Below are 9,512 nucleotides of genomic sequence, written 5' to 3'. Positions count from 1 at the left end.
ACAGAGGGGTAGGGAGTTACTGGCTGGGCCTATATCCTGTACCAGTGACTGGGTTTGAGTTTGGCTATAGCTCCTTTGAAGCCTCCTGGGTATTCAACCAGTGTATAAAAGGCCTCTCTTATGTTAATATTTCAAATATAATTTTTAAAAATCAGTCCCTGTTAAGAATAGCAATGGGGGCCTGGTGTGATGACAGTGATTTAAGGTCCTCACCTTGCACGCGCTGGGATCCCATATGGGTGCCAGTTCTAACCCCGGCAGCTCCACTTCCCATCCAGCTCCCTGCTTGTGGCCTGGGAAAGCAGTCGAGGACAGCCCAAGGCCTTGGGACCCTGCACCTGCCTGGGAGACCCTGAAGAGCTCCTGGCTTCAGATTGGCTCAGCTCCGGCCATTGTGCTCACTTGGGGAGTGAACCATCGGACGGAAGATCTTCCTCTCTGTCTCTCCTCCTCTCTGTATATCCGCCTTTCTAATAAAAATAAATTAAAAAAAAATAGCAATGGAACAAGAACTGTAAGCATTCACACGTTGAACTCGTGGGAACGGGCCTCGCATCACCCACCTGGCCTGTGCTGGGCAGAAACCCACACACTGGAACCATCCCTTCTGCCTTCCGGAGAGCTGGATGGACTCAGTCGGCAGCGGGGCTCGGACTTGAACCTCAGGCAGGTACTGCGCCAAGTTAAGGGGGAGATGGCAGGCAGTGGGTGAACCCCGTCTTTCCCGCCATTCCCCACCCGGCAGAACGCGGCCGCAAGCCCCGCCCCTCCCGACACACCCCTCGGCGGGGCGCGGCGTCCCCATGGCGACGCGGAGTCAGGCCGGGTCAGTGAGCTGGTGGCGCGCAGCAGTGGCCGCGGCAGCGACATGAGCGGGGTGGGGATGGCAGCTGGGGCGCGGCCCCCGAGTTGGGCCAACCCGGGCTCCCGGGGCCTGTCGCGGGTGCGCCCGCGGCCACCGGCGGCTCTGCAGGCGGTGGGGCCGCAGGGCGCGCAGGCCGGCCTGAACGAGGCGCAGAAGCGCGTCCTGGACCTGGAGAAGAGCCTGCAATTCCTGCAGCAGCAGCACTCGGAGACGCTGGTCAAGCTCCATGAGGAGATCGAGCACCTGAAGCGCGAGAACAAGGGTGAGGCCAGGGCAGGGGTCCTCCCCGGGTCCCCGAGGCCTGTGTCTCCTCCCGGGTGTCGCTCCGTTGCTGGGCACTCACTAGCTCACTAAGCTGGCTCGCTCCCCCTCCGCAGCCCCTTAGATCAGACGCGGTCCATGAGGCCTGGGGTCGGGATGGGGTGAGGAGCAAAGGGTCAGGGCAAGCCAGGTGGTTCTCCAGTGGCTGTGACTTTCAAAAGTGACCAACAGAGTCTATGTTTGCTTCCAGATCTCCACTATAAACTCATTATGAATCAGAAGCCACCCAAGAAAGGTGAGGTCAGGCCCTTGGCTGTCTACACTGCTCACGCCCAGGGCTGTGCCAGCCCCCTGCAGCACAACCCAGTGGGGGGAGGCTTGGGGCCGCTCCGGGAGACTGTTCAGTGTCCCCGGCACCCAGGCCAGGTGGACTCAGGCTGAGCCTTGTTCTCCCATAGGTAGCATCTCCACGTTGAGTTTTCAGTCCAACAAGTCTCCCTCCAACTCAACTGTGTCAGGTGAGCCGGCCACAGCAGGAATTCCAGAGTGGGCCTCCGTGGGCAAGCTAAAGGCAGCCAAGACAGGTAAAGCCACCAGGTGGCTCAGGTGGGGTGGAACGGTGAGCAGGTGGGCTACGGGCCAGAGGAGCGACTGATCCACCACGTAGGGTCTTTTCCAGGCACAGGATGGACACCGGCTGGGGCCCTGTCCCCTGGGCAAACAGCAGGCTTTGTCGTTGGTCACAAGCTCTCCTTGCCTCACTCCACCCACAATGCCTGGCGTTCCTTGTAGCACATTTGCTGGGCATGGGGACAGAGGGTTCTACAGGCAGGAGTGGGGTCTCTTTGTGGCCTGCACTGACTAGCCCTGTTGGGTCTCACCTACAGTTGGTTCCCAAGGCAAGGTCAGATCCCAGCATGGCTCCTTTAAGAAGCAAGACTTGAAAGCCGACCCCTATTCAAAAATGGACCTGGACGAGGAGCCCCTGGGTGCCACCAAGGTTCACAATGACAAGCTGGAACGAGGCTCTGGGGCACAGACCAGGTAGGGCTTCCTGCACCCAGTGGCTGGGCCACACTGACTGGGCTCTGCCCCCTTGTCCACGTGCCTGTTGTAATGCGAGTGAGCCAGTCTCACGGACATAGGACAGGTTCCCTCTGACTACTCATGTCCTTGGAGGCTGCAGGTTGTAGAAGGGTTGCTGTGTGCTGAGCTGAGGCAGCCCCTAAACCACTCTCACAGAAAGCTGGTATTCAAATGAACCTGCATTTTACCAAGCCAACAGCAGATGCACTTCCTCGGCTGGCAGCAAGGGCAGGACCATTTTCTGGGAAGTCCTTGGGACCCTGTGGAGCACACACACACGGGGTGGAGGCACATGCAGGCCTCTTTCCCCCCAGCCCCCAGCCTGGCAGCTTGCCAGTCACACCTTAGAATCTTACCTGTGACCCCCAGTGACCTGTGGGGAAAGAAGGGACGGGCTTAGGTCACAGCTGGCCTCAGGGGAGGGGCGGTGGGTGGGCAGCTGCAGCACGCACTTCCCATTGCAGAGATGAAGATGCTGAGACTGGCACAGCAGCAGCCACAGGGCTGGGGGGCGGGCAGCACAGAGGCAAGCCAGCTGTGGGCATGGCGCCCCTGGCAAGCCTGCCCCCGCACCTGCGGAAGGCCACCACGGTGCAGCAGTGTGAGGTGGTCATCCGGCAGCTGTGGAATGCCAACCTCCTGCAAGCTCAAGAGGTGAGGCCCTGGGGGGTGGGGGGTAGCACCCCACGGGTCCCACCATGCCTGCCTCTCCCCTGCCTTTCAGCTGCAGCACCTCAAGTCCCTCCTGGAAGGGACCCAGAGGCCCAAGGCTGTCACAGAGGAGGCCATTCCTAGCTCCCCAAAGTGAGTGCCCGATGTGCCCTGCCCTAGCTCAGAAGGGCCTGGCTATCACCCCAATGCACGCTGACCTCTCTCCCCACCCCCCGACTCCCTCCCAGAGAGCAGGAGGCCTCACAGCTCCCCAAGCTGTCCACCTCCAAGGGCGTGGCTAAGAAATGGTGAGTCTCACCTGCTGCCTGCCGCCCCTGAGGGCGCCCTGCTATTGGGTGGAGGGCGCCCGCGGCGCTGACGGCCCCTCTTGCTGCCCAGTCTCATCCTGAGCCCCATGCCAGTGGCCGAGTGCTCCATCCTGCCTGCACTGAAGCAGACCCTGAAGAGCAACTTTGCGGAGCGGCAGAAGAGGCTGCAGGTGGTACAGAACCGGCGCCTGCACCGCTCAGTGCTCTGAGCCAGGACCACCTGCCTGCAGCCCCAAGCCAGCCCCACTCCATAGCCCTGTCAAGGAATTGTAATACTTTAAAGCAACACTAAATGCCAGGATCAAACTCAGCCAGAGTAAAATAATCTTAATCTTAGACCTGGAGACCTCCTAACTTTCTCGTGGCTCACCAGTGGCTCTGCCCTCACGCCAGAGCAAATGTGTGCAGCTCAGGGCTAGCCTACCTGTGACAGCTGGGCAACGCTGCTTTCTCCAATGCTGCTGGGCATCTCCCCAGCTGTTGGGCGTCTCTCCCCGCCAACTATCCCGAAGCTAGCTACCCATTCAGCGCCCCCGCCAAGTGCCCAAGCCCTTTGTGAGGGCCGGGTAGCCTCCTGGGGCCCGGGCTGGTGGCTGCCCTCCATGCCCAGAGCCATTCTGGTCTAGCCTGTACACTCAGGCAAGCTGCTGACAGGTGTCTACTGGGCCGTCACCTCCCTCCCTGAAGGCCACATTGCTGAGAGGCACTTTCACAGGAAGCCCCAGCCATGCACAGCAACACCCAGGTGCACAACGCCCATCACCGTGACCATGCTGCTGGGAACATTACTTTGTTCAGGCTGTGCAGCCTAGCGTGCACCCCTACCCCCCACCCCACTTCCCAACCCCGGCAGCAATTTGGCCAGGAACCTGGAGATGAACCACCATGTGGGGCAGGATGCTTCATCACGTGAAGGGAGCAAAGGTCAGAGGCGGCCAGGGCCACGCTGCACACTTCTAGGGCAACAGCATCCGGGGGCACCCCGAGGGGGGCACGTGACAAACTCCCGACGAACACAGGAATAATAAATTTATTATGAGAACCACATGACAGGATAGTGCACATATAAAAATGTGTCTCACCACCAGGGGCTGCCGGCCGCCACCCAGCGTGGCCGGCACCTCGGGTGGCTGTCTGGCCATGTCCCGGCTGGGAGCCTGCACACACTCCTGCGTGGCCAGAGTACACAGTGCTCTGGCGACACCATGGCCTGAGGACAGCGTTAAGCTGGTCACCCTTCAGTGTGGCTGAGGACATAGCACCCTCCCCCAAGAGGGGCACAGGGTGCAGGGCAGGCTTCTCCAAGACCCCCGGCTGCCAGCCCTGTGCTGAGCCCCACGTGCCTCAACACTGTGATGACAGTGCCAAGGGCTGCCAAGGGTCCCTGCAGGACCTCCATGAGGTCTAAACTGTCCCCACCTTGCTGAGTGGACGGGAGCTGTGGAGAACATTCTCTGAGCAGACGGCCAGCTCCTAGCCACCCACCCCGGGATGGTACAACATGGGGAAATGTGTAGAAAGTCCCCAAGGCAGAAGATAAAAGCAGGAAAGCTAACCTAACCCTGGGCCCCTATGGGAGCTGCCGCCCCCAAGGTCCAACGGGAGGCCCGTGCACAGCCCGCAGCTAGGTGGCCGACAGGCAGGCCTGGTGGATGCTCTGGGCCCAGGTATTGAGCAGGGCTGTGACTGAATGCTTGTCAGGGAGCTGCAGCAGCCGCGAGGTCATGAACCGGTGCACCGACTGTAGGAACGGGTTGGCATCTGCAACAGAGCAGAGGCCGTGAGGACACCGCGCCCCCACCAAACCCAGGCCACCAGCCCCGTACCCAAATCATCACCCACACTCGCTGGCAGCCAGGTTTTCCTCCCAGAGCCTCAGACAAGAGATGGCAGGGACAGGAGAGCAAGCCCTAGACCCGCCCCCGCTGTGGCACTCCCAAGGACACAGTCCTGACCCTGCCAAAGCTCAGCCTCAGGGAACCCAAGGCCCACCAGCAGGGCCTCTGCGAGAGCCGCCTCACCCAGCCCCCGCCCTGGGAAGCCGAGCTCCTGGTGGCTCCTGGTGGTGCTTTCTGCCTTGGCCCCACAGGTCGTTCTGGAGCTATGGGCTGAACCCCAGCCCATGGCACAAAGACACAGAGAGGGGCACCCCAAGTCACAGGCCCTTCTCCCTGGGGCGACTAACAACGCTGGCAGGAAGGGACTCACTCACCATACTGCCACTGCCGGTCAACCCACAGTGGACTCTGGGCGGGGTAGTCAGCGGGCACGCTCAGCTCCAGCGGCGGCACGCTTGGAAGGTCCTTGTCATCTGTAACACATGAGCTGCCCTTGGGACCCAGATGCACCCCGCCTGTCCTTCAGCCTGCCCTCCTTGGGGACTTCAAGCTCTGAGAGGTCCTGCTGAAGCATGGCTAGGCCACTGTGCCGAAGTGGCGTGTACAGGTGGGCTTGTGGAAGGGGCACCTGTATGCTACCCACTGGCATGTACTCACTCTGGCCAGCCCCTCCTCCTTGCCACTCACCTAGCTTGCATATCAGATGGACGGTGCCGTTGTTGCTGCAGTGAGAAGGGTCCAAGTTCACCAGGAACTTGGGGTCTAATCTGGCCACTTCCCCTTGGAGCACATTGGGGATGCTCTGCCGCTCGTCCTCCTCAAACTTGCGCTTCCGGGCACACACCACCGGCGCCCTGTAGGAGGCCCACAGTCTGTGGTGACCATGTGACCATACACCCGGTCCCTGGCCCGCTGCCGCCTCCTACCCCATCCCCACCCCCAGGAGCCCAGCATAGGCCGTGCGTACGTGATGGGTGGACCATGGATGGCAGTCATGGCCGGCACAAATGTGCGGTACAGGGAATGGTTGAAGACGGGCGAGCGGATGTTGGCCAGGACGGCATCCAGGAGTGGTTGGCACAAATACTGCTGCTTGGTCGGTGGCACTGGAGGTGGAGGAGGTGTGGGCTGGGGACAGGACAGGCAGGATCAGCAGTGTGCACTCACAGCCCTGTCCAGTCTCAGAGGTCTTGCCCTCATTCAGTTCCACCCTTAGGTGGACAATGGCAGCAAATTCCCACCCACCAGACCTTCACCTCCAAGGTGTGTGCTCTGGGCTGGGCCTCACAGGGTGGAGCGACTGGCCCGTGGCCCCACCCTCCTCAGCAAACACCTTGGGGGTAGGGTCTCCAGAAGGCCCACTTGCCCTGAGCAGGAAGACCCTCCCAGCTGGGCACTCACCACTGCCATGTCATTCTTGAGCTTCTCCAAGGCAATCTCACACTTCTGCAGGGTCTTCAGGGGGCAGCTGTGGGGACAAGGGCAAGGGGCCATTGTTCCCTGGGCCTTGACCATAGGAACCTCAGCAGGCATTCTGGCAAGCTGAGCAGCTGCTCTGACAAGGGTCTAAGGTGCAGGGGTCTCTGTCTCCAGGGGCCGCCCACTCCAAGTGGCCAGGCAGCAAGGCCTCGGCCTCAACGCTGCTGTCCGCAGGGTCCCTGGGCCCTGTCACCCAACAGAAGACCTAACAGGTTCTAAAGGGCAGGAGTGGAGACCGCTGGTCGCCACAGGCTTCTCCCAAGCATGCTTTAGCCCAGCGTGGCCAGCTGCAGGCGAGACCATGGACTGGGACTGGACCGCAGCCTGTGAGGCCAGCTGTGACGGCTGCAGGGTGGAGGCCCCATGCCATGGCGGCAGCCCGGGGAAGGCCCGAGGGGAAGCTGGGCCACAGGCCCCAGGGCTCACCAGGTGGCCACCTCGTAAGGGCCCCGGAGTCCTGGGGCAGAGCTCACCGTTTAGAGGGGTCGGTCAGGATGTCGAGCAGGCTCTTCATCTTACTCAGATCTTTTTTCCTATCTGAGACACAGAGCGGCGTCTCAGGCACAGGCCCAGGAGCGCGCAGGCCCGGCACCGCACCGCCCCCTGCACACCAGCCCCACCTTCATTCTTGTCGATCTTGTTGATCATGCGGCGCAGGGGCTCGATGTACTTGGACAGCTGCTTCAGTTTGTCCAGGTACTGCTGCTCCTCAGCCTGGCTGGAGCCTGCGGGGCTCATCACTGAGCTGGGGTTCACTGAGGGGCACACAATGGGGGATAGGGGCCCCGGTCACATGGCTGGCTCTCCCAGGACCCAGGCAGCAGGGTGTGTCATGGAGGGGGTGCTGGTGCTCTGTGGGTTGCAGAGCCTTCACACCTGGGACAAGGGAAGGCCTTGCCAACGGAAGGGAGACTTGTAGCCCTTGAGGGCAGGGCCGCGCCGTGCCCAGGACGCCCTGAGCCAACTTACCAGGGGTGTTTAGAGGGCCAGGCGAGGGGACACTGAAGTTCTGTGGGGTGCGAGCTGTCACTGGGCTCTGGGAGGGCTGCGGGGAGGGGCTGGGCAGGAAGCTGCTGGGGGACGGTGCTGGGCCGGAGCTGCAAGGCAGACGAAGCACATGTGAGCCATGATGCCCAGCATGCCTCATGGCCTGGGCAAGGTAGCGGTCCCACACCCCGCCCAACCCACCTGACATTGGAGTTGGGCTGTGAGCTGGGCTGGCCAGGCTGTGGGGATGGTTGCGGGGGAGGGGGCATCGACTGCGGAGTCTGCACCTGCTGGCCCGGCGACGGTGAGGACAGCATGGTGAGGCTGCTCTGGCTAACCTGTAAGTGGGGAGGCTTAGTGGGATCTCTGCCACCGTGCACCCAAGGCCACCCTCCCTCAGCCTCAGGACGCACCCATCTTCCTCCAGATGCCAGGCCAACACACACCTAGGCACACACCCCACCCTCGGCTCCTCATGTTCAGCAGGATGAGGAGGCCTGGCAGGGTGACAACTCCCACCGGCACCAGCTGGACAGCCCTTCTCTGCCCACCATGCTCTCCCACACGAGTGTGGGCCCTGCTCTGCTGAGCAGTGGCACTGTCCTCCCATGAGTGTCCAGGAGTTTCTCGGACCCCCAGGCTGACTACACTGAGGACAAGCCCAGCCCCTGGGGTCTCTGGTCTGACCCACATAAGAGACTCTACCATCTCCCAGCACGGGGACGTGTAAGCAGTTCAGCGTCGGTGACTCTTGGGCTCCGCACTTGGTTCTGCCACTCAGGAGTGTGTATCTTGCCCTCTCAGTGGACCTGGTCTCGTACGCAAAGTGGGGCCACCGTGGGACACCCATGAGCGCCAAGGGCTGACACTGTACAACCTAGGCATCAGGACAGGATGTGCGAAGTGCCCATCCATGCTGGTCTCCCATGAAGGAAGGCACTTTGCCCAGTGCTGCCGATGGCAGTGTCATCAGGCCCAGGCCCTCCCTGCTGGCTTCAGAGTCAACCACAGGTCCACAGCAGCCAGCACCCTGTCCACCGAGTGTCTCCCAGAAGCTTAGCCTCCACCAGGAACCGGCTCCTGCACACCAACGTGGGAGGTTGCTGGCCATGGACGCCCCAGCACCACCTCCCCACCCCACATTCCCATGGCAGGAAATGCAGGATGAACACAATTCAGAGGCCCAGATCCCACCAAGGAGCCAGGACAGGCAGTGGGTAGACATAACCCCCCACCCATGTCCGCCTGTGCTACCATCTCTCTTGGGACGACCTGGACCAGCCTGAGGGAGGGAAGCCTTTCCTCTCCCCACCTACACAGCAGGTGGTGCTGTATGCCATGCTAGGGTAGCAGGGGCGCCAAACCAGAGCTGTCAACTCAATGGGCCAAGACATCAAAAATGATTGCTCCCACCAAGACCAAGACCAGCCTGCTAGGTGCGCAGGGGCAAGAGGACAAGATCCTGGGCCCTGAGAAACACCCCAGGGTGGGCCACACTATCAGCAAGATCAGTGCCATCAGGGTGGGATCCCTCACGTGGGAAAACACGCTTTGGAATCAGCCCAGGAGCTAACAAGAAGCTCCACACAGAACCACAGCTAGATCATGAGTCAGAAACAAAAGTGCTGGCAGCCAGGCCAGGCCTGAGGGTCCTACTCCCCCTGCAGAGCAGGGGTCTCCCCGTGCCTACCCTGACGGACACCCCCAACCTGGCCTGCTGGACTTAGCTCCTCTCCCCGACCTCCCTGCTGGCTCCCAGGTATCAGCTTCTCTCACACTAATGTGGCCTGGAAGCTTCCCCCTAAACTCCCCACAGTGTCTGGGCTGCCTGGGCTGCCAGGCTGGGCACGCAGGTCTGCCAGCAGGCAAGGATGCTACAGCTCTGGTCTCAGCAGCTGTGCCTGCCAGGTCCCACCCAAGTTCCTCAGCTGTCTGACAATGCGAGGCTGGGGAGAGACATCTGGCAAGAAGGGAAACCAGCGAAGCGTAGGGGAGCAAACCAGGAACTGCAGAGTC

The 9,512-nt window shown here is 61.5% G+C and overlaps 2 protein-coding genes across 9 annotated transcripts in view; one reads left to right on the top strand and one right to left on the bottom strand.

Annotated features, from left to right (window-relative positions):
- Positions 1-868: 868 nt before the first annotated feature.
- Positions 869-3,446, top strand: LOC121171858 (coiled-coil domain-containing protein 74A-like). Its single transcript, XM_041003573.1, is given in 8 exon segments — positions 869-1,127; positions 1,377-1,421; positions 1,585-1,644; positions 2,014-2,170; positions 2,677-2,866; positions 2,937-3,016; positions 3,112-3,171; positions 3,263-3,446. Coding segments are annotated over 8 exon segments (1,035 nt in total).
- Positions 3,447-4,207: 761 nt separating this feature from the next.
- The window catches only part of MED15 (mediator complex subunit 15), a 50,749-nt gene continuing 45,444 nt past the window's right edge, over positions 4,208-9,512 (bottom strand). For 6 of the 8 annotated variants that reach the window (XM_041003924.1, XM_041003927.1, XM_041003925.1 and 3 more), the window contains 9 exons: positions 7,698-7,834; positions 7,479-7,606; positions 7,130-7,264; positions 6,983-7,046; positions 6,432-6,498; positions 5,998-6,158; positions 5,718-5,884; positions 5,405-5,503; positions 4,208-4,953 (listed from right to left, as the gene is read on the bottom strand). In XM_041003924.1, the coding sequence (XP_040859858.1) occupies positions 4,817-4,953; positions 5,405-5,503; positions 5,718-5,884; positions 5,998-6,158; positions 6,432-6,498; positions 6,983-7,046; positions 7,130-7,264; positions 7,479-7,606; positions 7,698-7,834 (1,095 nt within the window). In that variant the 3' untranslated portion in view covers positions 4,208-4,816. Of the gene's footprint in view, positions 4,954-5,400; positions 5,504-5,717; positions 5,885-5,997; positions 6,159-6,431; positions 6,499-6,982; positions 7,047-7,129; positions 7,265-7,478; positions 7,607-7,697; positions 7,835-9,512 lie in introns of all 8 variants that reach the window. The other 2 variants (XM_041003929.1, XM_041003926.1) reach the window with 2 other exon arrangements.

This window comes from Ochotona curzoniae, unplaced genomic scaffold, assembly GCF_017591425.1.
Source record: "Ochotona curzoniae isolate NIBS_2020 unplaced genomic scaffold, NIBS_Ocur_1.0 scaffold_274, whole genome shotgun sequence".
In the NCBI taxonomy this organism is placed as follows: domain Eukaryota; kingdom Metazoa; phylum Chordata; class Mammalia; order Lagomorpha; family Ochotonidae; genus Ochotona; species Ochotona curzoniae.
Note: the sequence above shows the minus strand (reverse complement) of the source record. Positions and strands in the feature narration are given on the sequence as shown.